Source organism: Scomber scombrus, chromosome 5 (genome assembly GCF_963691925.1).
Source record: "Scomber scombrus chromosome 5, fScoSco1.1, whole genome shotgun sequence".
Lineage (NCBI taxonomy): Eukaryota > Metazoa > Chordata > Actinopteri > Scombriformes > Scombridae > Scomber > Scomber scombrus.
In genome coordinates this window covers 26,512,743-26,538,112 of record NC_084974.1, presented here as the reverse complement: position 1 = coordinate 26,538,112, position 25,370 = coordinate 26,512,743, and the positions used below count along the sequence as shown (strand labels likewise).

Here is a 25,370-nt window from a genome sequence, read left to right as displayed (position 1 = left end):
TCTGGTCTGGTCTGATTATTTTTCAAAAGAATTCAGTGAAATTCCTCTCTCTCTCTTTAACACTCTTTGTTCCAATCATCCATGTCCATGTGTGTCAAATATTGCAGTTATGCAATGACCAGTGGGAGGTAGAAGGAGAGATACAGCATATAGCCAAAGCATTGCATTAGCCTGGCAGGCTGTCAGTTAGTAATGGATGAAATACACATTTGGTAAAATAGCTCCTGAAAATATCATATCGCAATGCTCTTCTTACACATGATAGCAAGAAAACTGGCACATCCTTTCTGCAGAGACATATTAAAGATGGAGGTTGCCATTTAGAAGCAGACAAAACAACAAAAAAACCTAAACCACTCCAGACAAACAACGTCGTCACACTTCATAGCATCAAATAGAATGCTAGTGAGCAATCAGTGAGAGCTGAAACAATTAGTTGATTAATTAGCTGTTTAAACGACAGAAAATTAATTTGGAATGCTTTTCATAGTTAATCAATCATTTAGGTCAGTTAACAAGCAGGAATACCAATCATTATCTGGTTTCAGCCTCTCAAAATTGAGGTTTTACGCTTTTCAATTAGTTATATCATTGCTTTTGTAAACGTTCTAGAACTCAAATTAACTGCTTCACCACCTCCACCCAAGGCTTTACCCTCATGGAGTAACCATGGGGCATCCTGGCAGCCTAGGGGTTTAAGACACTAACAGTCTCTTTCCCAGTTTGTGTCCTGGATTTTGTTATTATGCAAAGAATATGGATTAATTAGTGTTGTATTCATTTTGAGATACTGTTAATTAATGCTAGTCCAGTGTGTACACATAATGTAGATGCTTTTGGTGTCGATGATGTCACTACATTAGAGGTGAGATCACCAATGGAATAATTTCCCCCCCAAAAAACTTGGTTAATTCTTTTTAACATGCAGTCACACACATGTTGGATGACCTGACTGCCTATTGATCCCTCAAGGTAGACTCTTCATCTGTGGGAAACCAGAGGAGGGATTGATGAAGAGATGAGAGCAGGGCTGAAGAGTGAGAAGCACACAGAGTATCCATCTCATAGCTTCACCAGCAGTAATTTATGACCACATTTATAGTGGCAAAAGGCCTTGTGACACACATTGATTGTAGGCAGATATGCATGTGTGTGCACACGCGAATTCAAGGAAAAATTAGGTTATCTGGCTGTGTCAGCCCTTCTCATCTTTTCTCTCCTCTACTTGGTCTTTCTCTTCATTTATCTGTCTGGAATCTACTCCCTCGCCCTGTCTCATAAAACTTTGGGTTTCTACATCAGAAAAAAGAAAATATATATTTAGACACAGAATAATATGCCCCTTTGAATATTGCGTGAATAACAATATACATGACTTGAATATAACTACGTTGCTGAACCAACTCTTGGTGGAGAATATATCTTGTTTAATTAATTCAGCAGTGTACTGATATGACTGTGGACACTGCAGTGTATTGCTGGTGCAGTGAAATTATCCAGAGGTCAACACTGAAAGTTGTCTGAGGGCAAAGAGACACTAGGCATGACAGAGCTCTGAGAATGACTCTGCAAAAAAAACCTCTCCTCTCTTCTTCCCTCCACTGTCTCTGACCTTGGGTACCCTCTGGTTTGTGGTGTTAATACTTTGTTGTCAAACGCCTTGTTAAGCAGACTGGAGGTTACAGTCACTAACTGACTGATGATTGAGGATTTTATATGGCTGACTGGAAAAAATAATAGTTTTTTACAGTAGATTACATAAATAGCTGACCTTGATTCTCTTTTTAGGAACGTTTTTTAAAAGCCTTCTCTCAGTCCTGCTTGGTGTATCTTCTCTTCTCTCACCAAGCTCCATCATCTTAGTCACACATCCCTTTTGTGGCTTGATTGCAGTTGTTTCAAAATCTGCAAATTGTTTATTCAGCCTTGTCCAAGCTCTCAGATCCTTAGCACCACTCTGTGTCACCACCACTTAACCTTCCTGTCGTGTTCGGGTCAAATCTGACCGATTTCCATTTCAATCAATCATAAATATTGTGTTTTACATTTTATTGTCTCAAGGGCTTATGATATCCTCCACACTAGGCATTTGAACATATACAATTGCTGATCACTACTTTCATTGAATTTTGAGTTGTTTAGTCAACTTTGTAGCACTTGTGGTGTTCCCGGTCAAAAATGACCGCCATAGGAAATGAATGGGTGACCCTAGATCGTGTTCATTCATCAGATAGTACACAACCGCAAATCCACCACCACCACCACACGCACACACAAACACACCTACACGCACACACACACACACACACACACACACACACACACACACACACACACACACACACACACCTACACGCACACACACACACACAGAAACACACCTACACGACACACACACACACACCTACACACACACACACACACACACGCACGCACATACACGCACACGCACGCACACACACACACACTCCACCCCACGTGAACCCCTTTCAGACTGACCATGTGTCCTCTCTTTCCCGTGCTTATGTGCCTGTCCCCCTACGTGAACCACACCTTCCAGACTAAACGTGTAACACTTCAAAGTTACCAATTAGGTGTTTGTTATGGGAACCTGGCTCTTTCCCGGGCTAATGTGTCCATCCCCCCACGTGAACCACACTTTCGATACAAAACGTATGATATCTTCTCACAGATCCCCTATATATAGCTTGCTTGTGCATTGCTCTTATTTTACTCTGAACACAATGAGTCGGTGCCCGATCAGACGTTTTTCTGTCAGAGAGGCTCTTGAACTTTTTTTTCAAACTGATGAAGACGGGATTGGAGTTGAACCAGAAATAGAGGAGGATGTTTCAGAAATAGAAGACAACGATCCTGATTTTGATCCAGACCATCATGAGACCGAACAGTCAACAAATGGCGAGGAAGAGGCCCCTGAGGAAGAGGCACCTGGGGAAGAGGCCCCTGTGGAAGACACACCTGAGGTGACATTCCAGTCCAAGGATGGCAACTTGCTCTGGTATTCATCCCCCCAGGACAGAGGAGGCAGAGCAAGAGGGGAAAATATCATTAGGATGTCACCAGGGCCAACACGGTATGCAACATCTCGTGTGGATGACATAGAGTCCAGCTTCCAACTCTTTTTTACCAGAGTCCATTGTGGAAATTATACTGGCGATGACAAACCTGGAAGGGGGGCGTGTGTTTGCGGACACATGGAAGGCCTTGGACCAGGTAGACCTCCAAGCCTACATGGGTCTGTTGATTCTAGCAGGAGTACATCGGTCCAACAATGAGGCTACAAAAAGTCTGTGGGATGCAGGGTCAGGGAGGCCTTTATTCCGGTCAACTATGTCCCTGCAACAGTTTCATGTCCTCTCAAGAATTATCAGATTTGATGACAGAGCTACACGACCTTTCCGCTGGCGCGCACCCACACACACACACACACACACACACACACACACACACACACACACACACACACACACACACACACACACACACACACACACACACACACACACAATGTGTTCATGTTGATGTTCTGATGTTCTGTGAATTTGGTCTCTGTTTTGATTTTTCTACAATAAATGTTAATTTTGGAATACAACTTTCAATTTCTGTGTCTATTCACTGCAGTTATTCATGTAACCAGTAGTCTGAGACATTGTTTACAGGTTAAAAGGGAGTTAAATACAATTTGGTGACGATCAATGGTTTTTGTGTTAATGTAAGGGCAGATAAAACAGGCCGGTCAAATTTGACCGGGAGCACCAAAGTAAGGGGGGAGAAACGAACACGACACAAAGGTTAACTTGTTAAATTACCATCATGTTTAATTATCTGCCAATTTCATCCCTCAATATGTTGTTTTCTCTTTCTGTCTCATAGCCTATTAACTCTTTCCCTGCTTTTATCTGTATTTCCCTGTCAGTATTTTCTCTTCTCAATCCTCCTGTTATTTTCTTTTCTTTGGTTTACACACCTATACTGTTCTCTTAGTTCTCTCTCCTTCACTCTTTTTGTCTCCCTGACTTTATGTCCTCCTCTCGAACTATCATTTTGTGCCGCTGTCACTTGCCATGTGTGTGCTTTTTTCTGTCAATTTTCTCCATGTTTAAATACCCATTTGCAAACCATTATTAAATGATTGGAATCGCGGGGTGTATGTGTGTGCGTGGAGTGGAGGTTACGTGGTGTGCAGCGGTGCTCAGATCACCTTGAGAATTCAATTATATCCACTCTCTGTGCCGTTAAAAAGCATAGGTATGGGAACTCTCTCTCTCTCACACACACACACACACACACACACACACACACACACACACACACATATACAACAGTGTCCTGTCTAGTATTGCAGACTCCAGTGCAGAGAAATTTTGCCCAGTGGGATCGATCTCCGGACGGGCGTTATTGGATTTCTCAGATGTGTTCCAATGCTCTTAAAGGTCACCGCTAGAATGAATGCCACCGACACTACACCACCAAACAGGTCTATCTTTTTGTGGGGTTGTGTGTGTGCGTTCTTGTGTGTGTATGTATGTATATGTCAGACACAGATTAAGAGAGCTGCAGGTAGAGAAAGCAACTGAGTTGCCTGCTGTTAAAAGCTTTTTGTACATTTGTATAACTTGAACTCCTGATTACTGCTAGCTAAAGAGAGGGATTTCTGGTCATCTCTTGAACTAGAGTGAGTACCTGTGTTTTTTATCAGCTCTCATACCCTTTAAAAGCATTCAGTTCCTTATGTGGAGTTATAAACCAGAACACGTCAAAAACTGGACTGTGCTGCCTAATTGGGTTGAATGAATTTCTGTGATTTTGAAATTACCCCCTGGGAATATTTTGCTCCTTTCCAGTTATACCCATGATTTTTCTCTATTAATCTAATTTGATAAAATACAAAAACATGCAAAAAAAAATCTCAAGAGGTAATTTTCCTTGGGAAACTGAAGCAGACTTTGATGATAATTCACGGGAAATACCGGAATCTCAAAACTCTGAACCCTACTAGTGTTTTTACTCACCTATTGTGGTTTCAGCTTTGTCATGGCAAACCAAGTGTTTTTTTTGTCCTGTTTTCTATTTACTCACCGGGCTACCCTTGCCATTGTGGTTACGTGAGTATGGATAGAAGGCACCCAGCTGCATCCAGCGAAGACACATCTCATACTCAGCTGTATAAAAGAACCCACATATGTCTGCCCCGGTCTGAAAGAAGACAGATGAAAAATGTCACACATGGTATGTGTGTGTGTTTGAGTACCAGGAGACAGAGGCAGAAAGAAGAAACAGAAGCTTGCAGGTGTGACTACAAAGAGTACCCTTCTACCACAGAAACTGGAGTCACGCTGCTTTTGTTGCAAGCGTTGTGTTCCTCATGTGTCCTTGTGCAAGAAAGACACTACAGGAGTGTGTGGTGTTGTATATCTGACCCTGTGGCTGGGGACATACATAAATGATTTTCCATATAGGGATCAATGAGGTGTCAGATCTTTTTTTTTAGAGACACACTGAAGAAATGAGAGGAAATGGAAGGGCAGTATGTGAGAAGACAGGTAAAGATAGAAATAAAGACAAAGCAATAGAGGGGGAAAAGACAGAAAAGTCAGGACAACAGTCTTAAAAAGTAAATTTCGTTTAAGACTAATCAATTAATGACACAATTTTATGAGTGTTGACTGACTAGAGCCAGGCCGTTTGATAGGGGAAAGTCTTGTAATGACATACTCCACATTGTGTTTCAAAATGTCCTTTGGCCAAAGAATCTAGCAAACAAAATGACATCACACATGCTGCTGTAATCTACTTAAAGAGGACAAGGTCACATCAATAAGATTATGTCTTGTCAAAACCAAGATCAGATGATTATACTCACATAAGGGATACCAAACAGACTGAACTCCATCATGCCTGTGGAATAAAAAGGAAAATGTTGAGTTATGCCAAAATTAAAGATTCCTCTTTTGTTCTCTTTTTGCACATCATCTGATCACATCACCCCCTTTTCGTAAATACCCAGATGTTAGATTACTGTTCACAACCGCAGTTTTATTTTTTGTTTTATATGGGTATATTTACAGTATATATTTATGTGTACCTATGATGGATTTGTATAGCTGGTCCCATCTAGCAGCGTTGTCTCCCAGCCAATGTCCAGACCAAACTCCACTGGAGGGGTAGGTGGACCTGGTCACCACTATGCCTCTTTTACCTGTCACAGCCAGCAGGGCACTGCACAGATGGGAGAGACTCAGGGATGTATCTTACACAGGAAAATAACACCCACATGCTTGAACCTCTATACTTGTGAGGACCCTCATTGACACAATACATTCCCTAACAACTTACCCTAACAATGACCATCTCAACTACAAGCCTAACCCTGACCCTTACCCAAAACTGAACCTGAAAGTCTTAAAAGCCTCAACCATGAAATAGTTCCACCCAGACAAAAGAACCAATGGTACCAATCATCACCAGGGTCATCTATAGCTAACTCTGTAATTGGGTCTCCCTGTGATGAGGAGAGAATTTCATCACAAGGGCCGATGATGTTTGGTGGATATCATCAGAAACATTCGATAAGCCTGTAATCTGCGATAGCTGGAATATAACGGATATGCATCTCCTGTGCCGGCATTTTCCTCCTAGATGTGTTTGGAAAGATATCTTTTTTCTTCACCTACATCCATTCTCACTGGGTTCAGAGTTCACTGTGATAATATTTCTAGTTCCAAATGTAGTCTGCTTGTCTAGGTAATACAAAAGCATTGATGCACAAACATTGTCAGACACACACAGATAGGCAAATATAAATACTTATTTACTTACTCATAGGTGGGCTTGGTATGCGACCAGCCATAGAGGTTGTGGACGTCATAGTGTCTGACTTTCTTTCCATTACTGAGTATCTGCTCACTGTTCATGCAAATGGTCTTATGGTTTAAGCCAAGATCCTTAGAATCCAGAGCTTTTGGTAGGGCACACAAACACACACACACATACACACACACACACACACACACACACACACACACACACACACACACACACACACACACACACACACACACACACACACACACAAACACACACACACACACACACACAGAAACAAACACATAGAATAATTAAATTCATAATGTAGTTATCAGAGCTTGATAACCTCATTTTAACATAAGAAGAAAAGAAAATACAGTCATGTGTGTCTTACGTGGCATATATGGCGGGTTTTCTAGAAGTGGATCACCAAGACATTTCCCTCCAACTGTGCCATGGACAAAACTGGCGGGCTCGTTCATGTCCTACAGATGAGGAGAGAAAAAGAAAAAGAGTGGGGGATAAAGGTGAAATGAAAATAAGGCCCAACAAGAATAGAATAGAAATAAGATCACTTTATCAGAATGTTCTCTTTCAGGTCACTCACAATCCAAAGGCCATCAAACTTCATACAAGTCTGATAGAAATCTTTGATTTCTTGTTTCCACCAGTCTGCTGTTGTATTGCGAAAGAAGTCAGGGAATGCAGTGTAAGCCCTGTAGCGCTGAACATGGGATGGTCATATGATCAGGAAAATTGAATGCTGGAAAATTGTGTCTTTAATTTAATGTTCAGGCATATTATGTGTCAGTGGGCTGGACATGGAAAATATTGTACCTCTACTTGTGTATCCCAGTCCAGAGATTCATCTACTGTGACATTCGGGTAATCTGGCCAAACCTACCAAAAAAAAAAAAAAAAGATGTAAAGTATGCATATGCCAGTATTTAGTTTGTGAGTTCTCTTTGTTAACACAGGCAAATGCGTATTTTACACCTGTTTGTGTGGCCATCCATCCCCTCTTACCTTCCCCCACACAATTTCATCACTGATGTTTTTGGGCCATTTGATGAAGACATCCGCTGCTTGACCTCTATCAAAGGCAGGGTATAGACGTGTCTCGTTACCTGAGATGGCTGGATCCTGGAATTAAATACACAAAACTTAAGATTTTGATTTGATGAGCTAAGTAGAGATTGGCTGACTTAATATCTAGCGTTCACAGATAAGCTTTAGATATATTTAAAATCTATAATGAATATTTAAACCGTTGTTATGGTTTTTGTTCCTTGAGTGTATCATTGGTTAATTATGTAATTTTCTTACCAGAATGAAGATGAACCTCATGCCCTCTGCCCTCATGCGGTCAACAAGGGCAGGTAGTCCAGCAAACTCAGGGTCCAGGACAAAGTCCAGCTGACGATCCATGTAGTCAATGTCTGCATACTGCACATCCTGTAGCAGATACCAGTTAGACAAGAAATGAACTGAGGATAAAATCACTATATGAGAACCAGGCGGGAAGTAGAACAACACATAGCATTAAGGTAAAACAACAATATCTTCTTCCTTAGATTCAGGTATTTCAGGCAAAATAACAGGAAAAGACACAGACTCTCATTAGATCACACATTTCATGTCAGTTAAAACATTTGATTTTTGACGGCTATGAAAGCAAGAAAAGAAATAAGATAATAAAGTTATAACATACCATTTATGAATACAACTTTATTATCATTAAGTCAGGAAAACAATTGTACATTTTCCAATGCAATGATGTTCCAACTGTTATTGTGCTATTTCTGCTAATAAGTATGAAAGTCTGTAAAGTTTGTCTTAACAAATGGCATGCTAGACATGAGATGAGAGAAGAGTTTATTTGCCTCTCTGGCTTTTATCACAGTTTTTTTATTTATTTACAGTGACAAAAAAACTTCACCAGCTTTGGTAGCTCATGTGTAGCCTTTGTAAGTAGCTGCATTTCCTGCTTCTTTCATTCCAACTAATGATGCAGGATTCTTTTTTGGATGGTGTCAGCTTGTTGCACGTTAGGCGTTGTGAAAGAATATTTTGGGGATTACTTGACATTGTTATGTTCTGTTCAGCATGATGACGAGGATGGGATTCTGGTTTGTTTCCATATGGGGCATCTTGTCATGGTCAACCACAGTGGTCTCACAGATGAATATGACTTTCTGTTTTGTAACACACTGTCAGAGAGAATTGTTGGTTCTGGGACAAACTGGTAATGTCTAGAGGCTGTGAAACCTACAATGTAATGGATTTCAAATGCAATTAGAGGTCACATATTATTAGGTTAAACTTGTACCCTATGTAATCCATGAAATCAGTGCCTCTGTTTGACTTCATCCTAACATCTTTAATCTGATTTAGTTTTATGTAGTTATTGTCTGAATGCCATTGTGGAATAGAGGTAGATACTGTGTTGGGTTTAGCTCAGTCTATCCACTGAGTTGGATGTCCCTATACTTCAATGGAAAAGAATAAGCTGTCAGGTTAGTTCTGATGAAATTATCCCTTATGCTGAGACACTAATTTAACAACGAATTAAATCAGTGGCTCTGTAAAAGCAGGCAAACATACTGGAATTTAATTGGATAAGTTGTATGTGGTCTGTATTGGCATTGTGTCCTCTAAAATGTATTTATTGTTACTTATTTATTATTTAGTTCACATTTCTGGTGTTGAGTATACAAATCAAAAATGCCTTGTCTTAAACATGAATAAAAAATGATTCAGTTGTTTCAAAGCATATATTAATTCTTCTCATTTTACAGTCTGCTGACAACAATGACAGACTATTTAGAAGCTGACACACAGCTCACAAAAATATACTGTTCATAATTTAAATTTGAATGGAGAAGTATGAGATGGGATGATTTCAGTGTTCTTGTAATGTTATTTGATTACTTGTTTTTGTGTTATGTTCATGCAGAGATTGTATGGAGTCTTTGTCCGGGAACTTACATAGGGTATACCTGCTACCCTCATGTCGTTATACAGATCTGATATCTCCTGGTCATTGCTGTAACCATAGCGGCAGAGCTGGAACCCAAGGGACCAATAGGCTGGTAGAACAGGTCGTCCAATCAGCTGTTAAGAAGAAAAACAAACAAGGAAGTCCAAACAGTTCAGCACAAAAAAGTTGTTTTATAGGAAAACGGGACAGTGTCCGTAAAGTGTTTGTTTGATTGTGTGTGTGTGTGTGTGTGATTGTGTGTGCATGTGTGTGTGTGTGTGTGTGTGTGTGTGTGTGTGTGTGTGTGTGTGTGTGTGTGTGTGTGTGTGTGTGTGTGTGTGTGTTTAGATTGGCTAAATGAGAGAGCGCAATGAAGCGAGGAACTCCCAGCTGCTGCAGTCCATCAACAGCGGCCCAGGGCCAGACACAAAACACACACACAAACACACACACACACACACACACACACACACACACACACACACACACACACACACACACACACACACACACACAAACAAACAAGGAAACCAAGAAGACTTACTAAAGTATATTGCTGCACCACCATCTCAGGTGTAGGTCCCAGGACCATGTAGAAATCCAGGATGCCTCCCAGAGTTCGGTAAGTTAAAGCTGGGGTAGGCTGGAAAGTCACATCTGCACACAAAGCAAATAAGTGTGTGAAGTGGTGGGTATGTGTGCACTTACTTTGTCACATCTACTCATCTGAATATGAAGAGAGTAAATAAGCAGTGTGGGATGAAAGGCAAGAATGAGAGTAGAACATAATTACCTCACTCATCAATACATAAATACCCACTGCATATGCAATTGGGCATGATTGTGTGTGTATATGTCTGTGTGAGAATGGTTGTATTTGAATATGTGCATGTACTAACAATGCATGTATGCCTTTATGTGTGTATTTCTGTTTTTTTTTTCCCTCACCCATGGCATTACTGTTCAGCAGTAGCACACCATGAGCATCGGCTGTGGTCTCAAGGCCCATATAGAATGGATGCACTCCATAGCAGTTCTTCTTGTACTGTAGCAGAGAAACAGAAAGTGAGAATCAAAGAGAAGTTTGAGATGGGTAAACCTCATTGAAAGAATTTGATCTCTAAATTCCTCCCAGTTCCCAGCTTTGAAACTCAGCTGTTAACTGGCCTGAGTTTGAAGACGTCAATAAGGAGCTGGGATGTTATTTTGGGATTTTAAATGTTGTTGAGTGCTATAACAAATTAGGAGTCTCTTCATGTAGGAAACATGAAATTAAAATTAATGACAAAAACATAGCTTAGTGGTTAACTTTCTCAGGTTGGCAATTTATTACATTTATTTTTCTTCAAAAATAGTTTACATGGCTACTTAAACAATCATCTTGTGCACATTTTTTTCTTTTCTTTTTCTTTTTTTCTTGTTTATGTAGGATTGCATTCGCTTGTACTGATTTTCTACATGTACATATAGCAGTAGTTGGATTTTTTGAGTGCACCTCTTGTAAATACTGAGAGGGTCACACTGTTGTGTTGAGTATTTATATGAGGATATGGGACGAGACAGGCTGAGAGAAGAGGAACACATAGAAGGATGTCAGGGGACGGGGATCTGCCACTTTTAGATGTCACCGACTTGTGTTGGAAAACTCATGGGCATGTCACACTCTATCACCCTCCTGCACTTCTGGTACGTAAGGGGTTGTTAAGCTGTACCTGTAATGTAATCTGTCATTTTGAATTGTCTGTTTGTCCTATTTGCCGTGTATGTGCACGTTTACTTGTGGCCCCGTTACATGGTGTGATGGCCCAACTCAACAGAGTGACAACCAGTGACTGTGCTCTTGTGGTTTCTCTCTGTCTGTCTGTCTGTTTTGACTTGTCGCTCAAACACACACACATGGACACAGACACACTCATTCTGGGTACATACTGTTATAGCCCAGCTACTGTATGGAAATCTTTTAGCACTAAAACAGGTTTTGGGCAGGTTTTTGCTCCCAGTAAAACATTATATTCACAATTCAATTATCAAGTAATATAATATATCCCTTCCATAGCACATAACAAAGTCTATGTTTCCCTAAATGATCAAGTATTCATGCTGGAAGCATAACTTTCTTTCATGTTACATGTTTCAAGCTACAGTTTTGTATTCTTGTGGATGTCTGAACTATATTGTGTGTGTGTGTGTGTGTGTGTGTGTGTGTGTGTGTGTATGTGTGTGTGTGTGTGTGTGTGTGTGTGTGTGTGTGTGTGTGTGTGTGTGTGTGTGTGTGTGTGTGTGTGTGTGTGTGTGTGTGTCGTGCACAGAGATTTCTGCACTGTAAGTCTGCAATAATGATTATTACATGGCTTTTACTGGTTTAATATTGGTCCATGTCATCCTGTCTCATATTGTTTTCTCATTTTCATTCATTTTCCTTTCTTTTTGTCCTTACGCTAATTCCTCCGAGGGGTCCATAACATTTGTCTGAACCCTGTGGAGCAGACTTGACAGCTCAGCAATTAGGCTCGATAATGCTGATGCAGGTGGAAACCTCATCCTGTCTGGCCTTGACACCGGTAGGGAAAACATGATGACACTCTATAACCGACATTCATATCAACAGCATCACATCAAAGTGACACGGATGTGAGAGAGACAAGTTTACATACTGTGCAGGAAGGTTGTTTACAAGTCACCTCTGCAGTATCTAGAGGGTGTGATGTTAAAGGCTTTGAGTGCAGGGTGCTCTGTTACAAATGCTATAACAAATTTGATAGAACATGCCGATGTATAGAAAAGGCTGCTGTAAACAGCAGTTTAGTTTACTGCCAAATTTTGTTCATGAAAATGATTATCTGTAAAAGACATTGTTTCAAGTATTGCCAGTAAACTAGTATTGTAACAGTAAATTACTAAAGTAATAGCTACATCTGAGGCTGTGCTCACATTGTATATGTGTGCCCTTCAGTGTGATACTTACACCAGGAGGCTGGTCCTTGGAGAACATACCCCAAGTATGATAGTTAAGGTTGTGTTTAAAGGTGGGGTGCTCCGTCTCTCCAAAGCCATAGACAAACTCTGATGACAGTCGTGTCGACACTTGGATGAACATGTCTGAGAAGGTAAAACCTGGCACAGAGGAGTCCCAACTGAGAAAAGTGGCAGAGGATTAAATCAATGAGAGAGAGAGACTAAGAGAGAGAGAGAGGGAATTATTGTCAAAGGGAGTTATTCACAAAATGCTTGACACAAATAAGCATAATAACCCATAGGAACTGCAGGCATCCCTTCAACATACTTTTTTAATTAGCAAAATTTCATCTGACACTTCTAAAAAAACATGCAAGGCTTAACTACAGAATAATGTCACCCTTGCTTAAAGATATGCTTTGAATAGACTTTTTGACGCTCTACTGCTTCATGTGACATCATCATGACTGCTGAACAAAGTGGAAACTACTTCAGGCACTGATACACGGGGCAACTTTGATTGGGTAACAGTGCTGAAGGAGTCAACTCAGCATTTCTACTTTAATCTCAAAGGGGGGAAGAAGGTTCTTGCCTCCAAACAGTTTAGTAGAACTTTTATCACCTTATTACTTGTTAATAGGCACATTCATGTTGCCCAAAAAGGGGCAAATTTAAGGGACAATGTGAAAGCATTGTACTGTGCTTGTGGAAACAAAATTTAGTCCAAAACACATATAAATGTACTTTACTAGTTAGGACAGCACAGAATTGACTTAACCTTTATTTAACCAGCAAAATCTTATCAAGGCTCAAAGTCAATATAGATAGCAATAACAGGGAATAATAGACTAACAACATTAATTAATTAGATAACACAACATATGTCACCATATCAGAAGTGAACACAAATGCTACTGAATTTTGTCAAACAATTGATGAAATTGCATTTAATAATGACATAAAAGACCTGGAAACAACCTAAAATGGCACTTTATAGACAACTACTAGAACAAGAAAAATGTAAGCCCGCTTGCTTCACTTGTACGACTGAAACACTCACATCTTGGTTCCTGTGCTTTTTCTTACAACCTGGATGCCGAATGGGTTTGTGGTAACTTGGACCTTGTAAAGCCTCTTGCTCTCGTTAGTCTCAGGAGCAGCTGGAACTGATAGCGGCACTGGAACCTCATAACGATCTGTGTTCGGGTCTGTGATCTGAACAGAGAGGGAATGTTTGTTTGTCAGTATATGTGTGTGTTTATGTATGGCAAGCAAGCCAGACAGGTGCTTTGGAATAAATAAAAATGGTCAGTTTAAGGGCATAGTGGTCGGGTTTAGAAGTGACACATGATACAGAGGAGAATGCACCGCTACCAGCACAAACAAACACACACACCTTGAACTGCAGCATGTCACTGCTGTGGTAATGGATCTCAACACGGAGTGTGTCAATGTCTGGTGACTCTGGGCGACCACTGCTCCTGTACTTTTTGTTCCGACTGATATTAATTGTCATGCCTGAGTTGGTTTCCTCGGTTGCTGTAACCATGTATCCGTAGTCTTTTGGATAGAAGCACCATGGAACACGTTCAAGGCTGCTTTGCTGAACAGGGAAAGAAACAAAAGCACAGGGGAGAGATTTTTGTCCCTGTTTGTTTAGCACTAGAGTAGAGAAATAATGTGTATATGTGGATGTGAGCATCATCTGTGTCACCCCTCACCTCCCAGATGCAGCCTCTGGCCTTGCACTTAGCTTCATCTGCATGGTCCTCTGGATGGCAGTCAAAGCGCTGGTACTCATCAACTTCCAGCTCCCACTGCACCAGGTAGGACTCCCCAAGGGTCAAGGACAAGCCACGCAGGAACATAACCTGTATGTGTGTGTGTGTGTGGTGAAATGAAGTGTAAGGGAGGAAAATGGAGTAGAGAGTACTGATTATTAAACCCTAGGTTGTCAATGTGGGAACAGTCTCTTCAAGTTGTCTCGATGCAAATGTTCTACTTATTCAAGTAAGCCCAGACATGCTTCCTTGAGACAGAATGTGTGCTTGACGTTGCGTGTGCTATCAATTAAGACACAGCTGTTAATTTCCCTCGCTGTTTCAACAGCCTCTGCTGAGAATTATGAGTCATTCTCACAACAAATCTTGGGGAGCCCCTTTTCACTTTAGTCACTGCAGTCTCCATCTAAAGCATCCCCAGATGGTAAGCAGACTTCTAAGATCTTGTCTTGTAATTTTTGAATCATGTCTCAGCAATTCTATAGTGTGAAATGCAGGACACACTAGCACACAGGCAAAAATATTGAGAAATAGGCTTCAAAGACAGGTATGGGCAGAGGGATAAATGATGAAACTGAAAAGAGAGGGAAGGGAGGAATGAACATATGGAAAAGACAGTAGGGCAGTCACTTTATACATGCAGTACTGTGAACAATATAAAAGCCAGTTAGATTTTTACGTTAGGGAGGGAATTGTAAAAAAAATAACAAAAACATGTAAGGAAATTAAATAAAATATTAAGAGACAGTGTGTGTCAAATATTGTAAAGTAATGTTCTGTTTGACTGTATATAGAAGTAATGATGTTTGGCGGCTCTGAGCTATATTCAAGGGCCAGTCCAACTAGGCATACAAAGACTGATGGGCAACACAAGCTAGAGTTCAGGTTTAACAGCACGTTTACCCTTCACCCCCAGGAAATGATTACTGGTGAGAGGCATTTGATAAATGCATGCTTGTGTGTGTGACCAGAGAGACCTTAAGGATCTACACAGGCATCACACAAGAACACGTGTGTGCACGCAAATATACACAAGCACACAAAGAAAATCTTTATAGTATAACTCAAGTGAACCCCTTGACACTTTATAGACTTTTGCCTTCAGCTCATAACCCTGGGCACTTACTGTAGGATCATTGCTCTTTCTCACAAGCTCTCTCCCACACACACTCACACAAAGCTTTTTACAACCCACACCCAATGTAAATTGTTATCATTTCTTACACTTTGAGGCTAACCTTGAAATGTACAGTAATGGTTTCATCCCTGGTCTTATTATAACAAATAGCAGATGCCTACAGCCACTGTGGAAATCATCTACCCTGTATCTGCTTTGTGTCAGTACACTAGCAGGTTTTCCTGACAAAGCAAATAAGGCGTGTCATTTCCCCTAACATATACCCTAAATACTTTTATGTATGTGTATATGTAGTGTTGGGGAGAATTAAAATACATGTCCTTTTCTGTAACATTTTAACAGTTTAACTATAAAAAGCCATTTCTCTTAACATAAAATGATTTGTGGCTGCTGGGTATGCACAAACATCTAGGTGTGTGTGTACTTCTGTAAATGAGACCATCTATGCATATGCTGTATGTGTTTTTACCTTTTTGGCTGCATTATACTGTATGTTGGTGTCCGGCACTATGGTGACAGAGTTTCCATCTGAAACGTGTGTCACAGAGACGGATGAAGGAGTTTGAGGCACCCCAAGAACAGTAATGTCCTCAAACTTAATGTTGTCTGGATCCCCGTAGCCATTATGGGTCATCTGCATTGTCAGTACTCCCTTTGAGGCAGAGGACACACATACACTTTATTTAAATCCACTGAGGTTATAGCATGTTCTCAAAGTTCAAATGCTGATTATAGCTGCTACAAATTACATTCCACAATGTATATTCATTATTAGATAGATATATAGATAGACAGAGAGATAGATAGATAGATAGATAGATAGATAGATAGATAGATAGATAGATAGATAGATAGATAGATAGATAGATAGATAGATAGATAGATAGATAGATAGATAGATAGATAGATAGATAGATAGATAGATAGATAGATAGATAGATAGACAGATAGACAGATAGATAGACAGATAGATAGACAGATAGATGTACAACAGGCACAGCTTATCCCACTTCTAGTTATTACATATAATTGTGACTCAACCATCTTATAAAAAATAAACATTCCCAGCAATCCTCAGTGCTGTGTGAAGCAGGAACATCGGGTAATATTTGATCAAACAAAGCTTTGGCAGCATAGTATTGTTCAATCATGCCTGGTGTTCTGGACTGGAAAAGTCTAAGGTCTCTGGTGATTTTGAACTGAAGTTTGGATCAGAAATAATACGTGGGCTGGATCTTACAGATGTAGTTGTGTGCAAGGGAATCTTACATAGATAACACTGAACTTGTAGTGGATGTAGTTGCCTGTTTTAACCGTCTCTGTAAAAAAAAAAAGAGAGAAAGAAGAGCAGATGTTAATGTTGTGAATGTGCGTGAGCTGACTGTGTTTGAACAGTCATATTAACTGTTTTTCCATGCAACAATTTTTAATGCTAATTTTCAGTTTATGCATAAAAGAAAAGTCTGCAGTGGAAACAGACTTAGGGAATAAAACCATTGAAGCATGTGACCCACATCACTCAAGCCTCCACTCATCTGAAGAGACAAAGTACAGCGGCAGACAAAAAACATCAGATATGTAAGTTACATGCACCTTCACATTCTTTAAATTGAGACACACCTAAGTGCCATATTGCCTGTGTTCCACGCGGTTTTCAACTTTGAGATTTGACTTGCACTCTTGCACTCCTAATCCTTGGTCATGAATTTATGTTTTCTTTTGTAGATTCAGTTACAATTTACACCACATCTGGATAGAAATTTTGCAATTGACTCGTAATACTTTGCACTTAACAAGATAAGAGCGTCAATGAGTGGTAATAACGTGGTGCAGATGGTTGTGTCTTACAAAAACACATTTGCACACACACACAAATAGGCAAAAAATGAGAAAATCAACAATACCTCGGGTATCTCCATCATCCCAGAATAGCTCCCCGGCTGCCTGGTTGTTGTCATCAAGAGCAATGATCAAACCCATGGGGTTACGCCGGCTACAGAAAGCACACAAACACACAAAAAAGTAAACATACTATACATGTAATAACAAATCCAATGAATCAAACACTGATTAGATGCATCTCTGCAAATGCATGCACGTACATGTAATATAACAGGAGACAGTTTGATGCATTTATGATTATGGGCCTGATTTACAAAAGGTTTGCATGTGTAAAAACTTGACATCACCCGCAAAAAAAGTGCAAGCTGAGCTACTGACAGGGCTCACTGAGGCTTGCGTCTTTCAACTGTGCAAGATAGTACGCGCTGTCCATTTAGTACGTTTGCCTTAATGAATATGCAATATGGGACGTTTTAACCCCAGTGTGCAAAATACAGGGAGGAGAAAATGCAAATATGTTATTTAGCATGCGCACTGTGATTTACCAGACTCGAAGGTAATTTTACTGATGGTATTTGCGTCTATAAATAATACCTTTGAAGGGCAGGTATTAGCTGGCTGCGCACTGCGCACAGATGACTTATGTTACTGTGTAGAGGAGGAGACGGAGGCACAATGATGGAGCTTGAAGGATGGAGTTTTTCCACCTGTGTTAATATTTTTGGAGTGGAATATTTTTGGTTTTACTAACAGCATCGACTTTGTCACTAATACTCTCCCATATGTCAGTTTTTCTGGTAATATTTGTTTTTGTTATAAGTCAATATATTTGTTAACCTCTTCCACTAGAACCTGATCACATTTCATTTTGCGCTTGCAGCTTTCTGCTCGTCCAAACTCTCCATCAGAACACGCAAAACCCTCATTTAAATACTGCTGTCTCCACCCTGTTGCACCTGTTTTCATTTACGCAGTTATTCTTAGTAGATATGCAATCTATTGCACTGTGCACGTTATTTAGTACCCTTTATTTGTGATCTTAGTATATCAGGCCCTATGTGTACTATTGTGAAAGTGTTTGTTGATCTCTGTCAACCCAGTCTAATATCATAATGTGTGTGCATTTATGTTATGTTATGTTTTGCTCTGTGGACCAAACTAGCTTACACATTTGGATGTGAGAAAGTGTATGCATGATGATGAATGCATGAATAATGTTAAACAATGAACATCTTTTGAGTTGGTGACTGTATGTGTGTGTGTGTGTGTGTGTGTGTGTGTGTGTGTGTGTGTGTGTGTGTGTGTGTGTGTGTACCTGTATGTAGTGGTGACCTCAGGTGTCTGTGTGGGGAGGATCGCACCACCTCTGATGTGTAAACCAAGCTTGTCAGCTGGCAGATACATCTCAACATGCTGTCTGCGTTCTGCCACCCGTTCCATCTGATTGGTAGGACAACAGAATCCATTAACTCACCTAAATTCATGTGATGCTCTGTGGGCAAGACAATCTCCATGCTACCCGTTTCATTATTAGGATAGTGAGCATAGTTTTGTACAAGCCTGGGCTGAAACATACTGGCTATGGGCTGGCATGTAATTGTGTAAATACAATTCAGCTTGACTTTTACTGAGGCTCCTTTCACATTGAAGCAGACAGATGTAAAATGTATTTGGTGTAAATGGATCTGTAACCATGCTACGGCATTTATTGGATTCAAGCTTCTTTGAAATAAAAAACAGGGTGCTACAGTATACTAACTAGGGTTACAGTAGCATAGTAAACCTTTAGTTAGTGGTTATGACTTTTACACTTCAGAGCAATAAAGTCCACTCTTCAAAATAGCAGATATAAATTATCGCATAAAGCTTTGAGTTTACTTGCATATGTTAATCTATGCTAAGAGTAATCAAAAATACTTCGAAGAGTTTGCCCTTTTTTTCTTACTTACCAGCAGTGGTATCTAGTCATGCAGATAGTCTTAGTTTTATTTGTCCAAATGAGTTACACTGTATATTTATTCTGGCCCCACATACTTCACTTGTATCTACTTTCTACCAGAAACAGTCCCAGGGATGTCTGTATACAAAGAGTTTTGTCAGTTCTCCTTGGTAATGGATACCTTGTTTGGGTTTTTTTTTTTTGTAGTGTAATCTGTAAACCTGAAAGCTTCACAAGTAAAATTCCATTCACCACCACTGTATTGTGGCTGCCACAGAAATCTTAAGGATGAATATCTGAAAACCTAAGTTAATAAAGCCAAAAACATCTGCATTGCTAGACACAACTGAAGGTAACTAAGATAATGTGTTTTTTTAGGGGGAGGTTTTGTACCTTGGGTCAACTGATCTTCAAAATATAGTCATCTGTTAGTAATTCTACTCCATGACTGCAACTTGCATCATCTAACAAACGTATGTCTCAGTCTTGACAGTGGGTTCAATAACTTTTAAAATCCATAAACAACTTGAGTCATTTAAGAAAGGCATTAAATGCGTTATGTTGGCATTACAGTGATATAATGTGAGAAATGCACTGTCTGGTCACAAGTATTTACTTAAGAAGAGCAGATACATTTCTCCAACTCTTTCTCTGGTCCTCTCTTTGTCACTTTTTCTCCTTTCTCTCTCCACCACACATTTCTCCTAAGGCCTAGATATAACTTGGTTAATTTCTGATCTCCTGAGGACTGAATCCTCATACCAGCCTAAAACAATTTAAAAGTCTCTTCTCTCCATCTCCTCTCATTCTCCTTCTACCTACTTCCTACTCTACATCCTGTTATTCTCTCTTGTGGTGCTCTAATTCTTTTTTTTATCCCATTTTCCTCCATTCCCATTGAGGTTGTATGTGTGAGAGAGAGATTGTGTGTGATTGTGTGTGTGTACCATTTTAAGCAGTACAGTAGAATGTGTGTGTGTGTGTGTGTGTGTGTGTGTGTGTGTGTGTGTGTGTGTGTGTGTGTGTGTGTGTGTGTGTGTGTGTGTGTGTGTGTGTGTGTGTGTGTGTGTGTGTGTGTGGGCTGGAGTTAGTGGAGCGTCTATAAGCAATTTCAGATCTTATCACCCCCTCATTGTCTGCCTTAAGGAGGTCTTCTATATCCTTTCCCTTCATTCCTGCTGGCCAAACCTCCCATTTTCAAACTCCTCTACATACTTTCATTCCCTGTTTTTCTTCTTCTTGTCTTCTCTCTTGTTCTTACTTTCCCTATCTCTCCATGCCATGTTGCTTTCATGCATCCTTTCCTTCCTTGCATTTCACTCAAATCTCATTCTGTCTCTTTTCTCTGTCATCCTCTTTTCTCTGTTTTTCCATAATTTCTTTCCTCTGTAACTTGCTTTGGATGGTCATTATCACTACATCAATACCACCCCACCTTTCCATCCTCCTACCCAGATAATCACAGGGGACCAACCAGGACAAGGGGCCAGCGGCAAGACAGCCGATCTAATCGTTCATCTGATCAGTGGGCGCTTTACATTGCCACTGTGACGCCCAAATAAGGTCCCAAAGGAACTCAACACCTCTTTTATCTCTTTGTCAGGGAGATAGTCTCTCTCCTCTCTTCCCTGTCCCTTCTTTCACTCTATCTTTGTCCTCACACTCGCTCTGTCTTATCGCTCCATCTCTCAGCCTCAAACAAAGAACTCGAGGCAAAGACTTTCATGTGATACATGTTCTTTTTGTATGTGTTAATGCCACTAATGTGACATGATACTGATAACCCCTTTTGCAATCGTTTTAGTTGAGTACTATACATTTGTGCTTTCATTTAATCAGATACACCTGTAAAGTCAAATATGTTCATACACAATACAATAACCATGCAATGAATCAAGTTTAGCATGGCCTAACTCATCGGATGTAGACTGTGGGTATAAGTATGCTATTGGCTGGTTATTTCAGGCAGAATTATCCTCCTTTTCCACTATCTGCATGTTACCAAAACAAGTTATCCCCTGAACTAAGCCCAAGATGATGGTGATTGGTTTAAATAAATACAAACAAACCTGAGCGTTTTTTACCCCATAGCAGAATGATAATGAGTAGCCAGCCCTTTCTCCAGCGCTGGCATAGTGTTAAAACCAAAATGTGTAGATAGGTCTGGCTATGCAAGACTAAGTTTAGTCTATTCCTGATCCCATTCTTATGCTTTTCATATTTATGAGGCTTATGATGTTAAGTTTGTCTTAAGGCCGTAGAAATGTTGATTCAACTCTATGGGGATTTTTGATGCCATGTGATTTTGTAACCGATTGCATTACACTGAATGGTGTTTTTAATATTTTGTCTCCCTCATGTATTCATAGCCCATAATATGATGTCTGATTAATTTACAAATCCAGCTTTCTCACATTGCCTATTAAAACATTGTAACATAGAGAAGGAGGTCAGACTATGTGCACATCACTTGGACTTTTATTTTCACAACAATTTCAACTGGACAAGGTGTCCAGTCTGCTGTAAGCATGTGAATGCATGTATAAAATCATTTAGCCTGCAGTTATTATATATAAAACAAAAATTAGACTATCAATGATAGATAGGGAACTTTTTTAAGGTGAGCAGGGAATAGTCTTACCGTCTCATAGTTATACCACACAGCATCTGGGATGTATGCCCACACCTTGTCCACACCCTGCAGGAAACAAGACAAAAATATTACCTGTACATTTGAAAAATAATCTTAAATGTTTTCTTAATTCTAAGTACACCGTTATATTTCTCTGACTTGTCGAGCAGACATCAAAAAAGCTTTTCATTTTGTGTGGAATTTTGTATGTGTTTGATTTATGTTCATAGCTAGTAACACCAGCTCAAGCTCACTGCACCAATCTTGACACTTCAATTTTACAAAGCTAAGCATGAGGAGAGAAGCAGCTATAAGCTACATATAAATCACTGTAACTTAATAATACATTAATGGGAAGACACTCACATCAAGCAAAGTTATTTCAAAACTGACGATCATCTCACATAACATTTCCACAAAACCCTTGTGACTTTCAGTCTACAGTGCTATGATGCAACATATGATAGAAAAGACAGCATCGAGCGACGACTGACAGGTGACAACCTTTGATGGCTTAAGGTGGTGGACAGACAAGAGCAATCAATAGCAGAGCGCTGTGCCTTTGATAGCGTTATCACGCCTTTGCTCTTTCTGACAAGGCAGATCAGAGGGAGAGAGAGATAAACACAGAAGAGCACAACAGAAGAAAGCTCGAGCTACAGGTCCTTCTCGAAAAAGACCAAATTGTGAAATATATAATGTCAGCTGTGTAGGCCAAGGCCGTCCCCCAAAGGCACCAACATCTCACTCCCTATCTCGTTTTGTTTCTCTCCTCAGCAGCATGTCCTATTTTGGGGCCCTCAGAGGCCTGTCATTAAGAGCAAGAAAGAAAGGTGACAAGAAGCCAAGAAAAAAATAAATAAGTAAAAAATAAGGAAAAGGGGATTATTAAATAGAGGTAATAAGAACTAATAGTGACAGAAAAACAACCCAAAGCTACACGTTAAGAATAAGGGTATTAATAAAACATATAGTATTAATGTGCTGCTAACCAAATTAAATGACTTAATGTCCTCTTTGGGGGCCACATTGACAGTTTGAGGCAGAATACCTGTCACAACTGCTGCACATCCTGTGAGATGACATCCTGGGGAAATGGATGCTGCCCCTATACCTCGTTTTCTGGTGTCTGATTTGCTCGCGGCGCCTATCACTCACTCTGCTGACTAATGGGAAGGGACTGCAGGACTTAGCATGGCTGCTAACTGTGATTGAGGGGGACAAGGCATGAGGCCTGTATCCTCATTTAGAGTACTGAATCCTCATTTAGAGTGCTGAAGCTCTGTTAGCCATAAGGTACAATTTGATCAGGTGAGCAAAAGATTCATACTGGCAGAATGATCAGATGGTAGCTGAGGTAGATGAGAGGGGCAGAGTGCGGCACAGAGAGTGAGTGAGTGAGGGAGAGAGAGGGTGAAAGAGATATGGGATGAAATGAAATGGGATCACAGGGGTGAGTTGACAGCAGCTGATTAAGAGAATGCAGATGAGATAAGGGAGCCAACGTTTGATGAAAGGATGAGCTAAAAAGAAAAGGGAGTAATGGGCAAGAGGAGGGAGTGTGGAAGCATGGAAGAAGACCAGAGGGGATGACAGAGAGAGAGAGAGAGTCAGGCGATCTCCCCAGTTTATCACAAAGATCAAGGTTAAAGCATCTACTGATCTGAGTGATAGAGTTAGAGTATCATTAGAAAAAGGGAGAGGCAGGCAGCCAGAGTGATAAATAGAGAGAGACAGAGAGAGATGAGAATAATGAAAAAGGAAAGTGGAGGTAGGATGTGAAGAGTTGTTAAAGATCAGCTGGTCACCCTACTCAAGTAGCTGACTCTATCTCCGCATGTGACCCTTCTCAGCGTGATGCATGTGTAACAGATAGTGGGCACTCTGTACTCAGTGCCTGGCCTTACTCTGGCTTAAATTACAGCACCACTGCTCGATAGCACCCTGCCACCACAAAAGATGAATATTCAGCCACATCAGATCTGTCATTTGAAAAGAATCATTTTCAAGTGGTGCGGCAGAGGTCTGAAATGTTTCAAAAGCTTACACCATGTGCTAAACTGCACTACTTTTCTACAGCGAGTAAAGATTTTAGTATGTTGATGTTGTTAACATATGGCATATATGGATACATGTAGTATGGATTCTTGTCATATTGATAAAGCAGCATGATGCATCTTTGGTGTTTGGTAAAACCAAAATACATGGGCACATGAGCAGCTGTTACTTAAAAGGTTACAAACTGTGTGGATGATATGTTGTCCAAATTGATTTTTGATTTGAAATCCCTCAAGCAGAGAGAAATACAAACAAACAGAAAAGCGTTGTTTTTTCCCCAGCTGTTTACATGTGACTGCAGTGTGAATGACACTGCATATAGAGCTGACAGAGTGCATGGGGTGAGAATTGTAGGGCTGAATACATAACAGTATCCCTTGCTTTTGGATGTCACCTTGCGGCATCCAGTTGCTTACAGTGTCACTCACAGAGTCTCTAGACAAGAGGAGGACAACACGGTAACAACCGTTTCATCTAATTACTTAATACATTTACACAGAACATTTGTCTCTCATCAATTATCAGGACACTTTGTTGCAGAAGAGAAAGAAAACAAGCAGTTACTTTATAGCAGTAATTGAAACAGTAATTGATACCAGCCCCTCACACACAATAATGTTATATATATCATATTGTTATTCTATTTCCAACTGCACTATGCTGTGCCTTTGGCCTTGGAAGGACCTGAAGTTGGTGCACGTCTGACTGCTATTTGATTCACACCTGTAAAGCCACCTAATGGCCTTTACCTTTCCCTGTCCCAAGGACAGCTTGAACCCTGAGTCACAATGACCATAAACCCTCCACTTCTTGTGTTGGCTTGTATTGTATTAGAAACTTTTCCACAAGCACAGTGATTGGAGTTACTTTATCCCTGGCCCTGCTATGAATCCAATTCGCTTTCCACTATTCCATAATTCACAAGAGGCCGTGCTAAATTGCTTATTAATCAGGCCACTTTGACATGACCGCAATCGCTGCGTATGCACACGTACACACACGTACACACACGTACACACACGCATGGACAAGCTCGCACATTTACACACACACAAACACAACGAAACAGGCGCACGCACACAAACACACACACTAACACATTTCTATCTACACTTCTAATCTGCCAGTAATGAGGTCAGTGCTCTCATTAGAGCTGAGAGAAAAGAGGGAAGATATGAAAGAGAGAAGAACGAGGGATGAGAGGAGAGGAGGGCAAC

General features: G+C 40.3%; 1 protein-coding gene across 1 annotated transcript in view; it reads right to left on the bottom strand.

Moving 5' to 3' along the window:
* Positions 1-25,370, bottom strand: part of si (sucrase-isomaltase) — a 68,324-nt gene that overhangs the window by 14,052 nt on the left and 28,902 nt on the right. The window contains exons 19-39 of the mRNA XM_062418773.1: positions 22,105-22,161; positions 18,840-18,964; positions 17,587-17,675; positions 16,952-17,001; positions 16,152-16,334; positions 14,485-14,634; positions 14,160-14,366; positions 13,824-13,978; positions 12,774-12,942; positions 10,757-10,853; positions 10,353-10,465; positions 9,817-9,942; positions 8,155-8,283; positions 7,855-7,971; positions 7,666-7,728; positions 7,436-7,552; positions 7,223-7,313; positions 6,841-6,979; positions 6,107-6,240; positions 5,885-5,919; positions 5,101-5,217 (exon numbers count right to left, since the gene is read on the bottom strand). Coding sequence (XP_062274757.1) covers positions 5,101-5,217; positions 5,885-5,919; positions 6,107-6,240; positions 6,841-6,979; positions 7,223-7,313; positions 7,436-7,552; positions 7,666-7,728; positions 7,855-7,971; positions 8,155-8,283; positions 9,817-9,942; positions 10,353-10,465; positions 10,757-10,853; positions 12,774-12,942; positions 13,824-13,978; positions 14,160-14,366; positions 14,485-14,634; positions 16,152-16,334; positions 16,952-17,001; positions 17,587-17,675; positions 18,840-18,964; positions 22,105-22,161 — 2,463 coding nt within the window. The remainder of the gene's footprint in view (positions 1-5,100; positions 5,218-5,884; positions 5,920-6,106; positions 6,241-6,840; positions 6,980-7,222; positions 7,314-7,435; positions 7,553-7,665; positions 7,729-7,854; positions 7,972-8,154; positions 8,284-9,816; positions 9,943-10,352; positions 10,466-10,756; positions 10,854-12,773; positions 12,943-13,823; positions 13,979-14,159; positions 14,367-14,484; positions 14,635-16,151; positions 16,335-16,951; positions 17,002-17,586; positions 17,676-18,839; positions 18,965-22,104; positions 22,162-25,370) is intronic.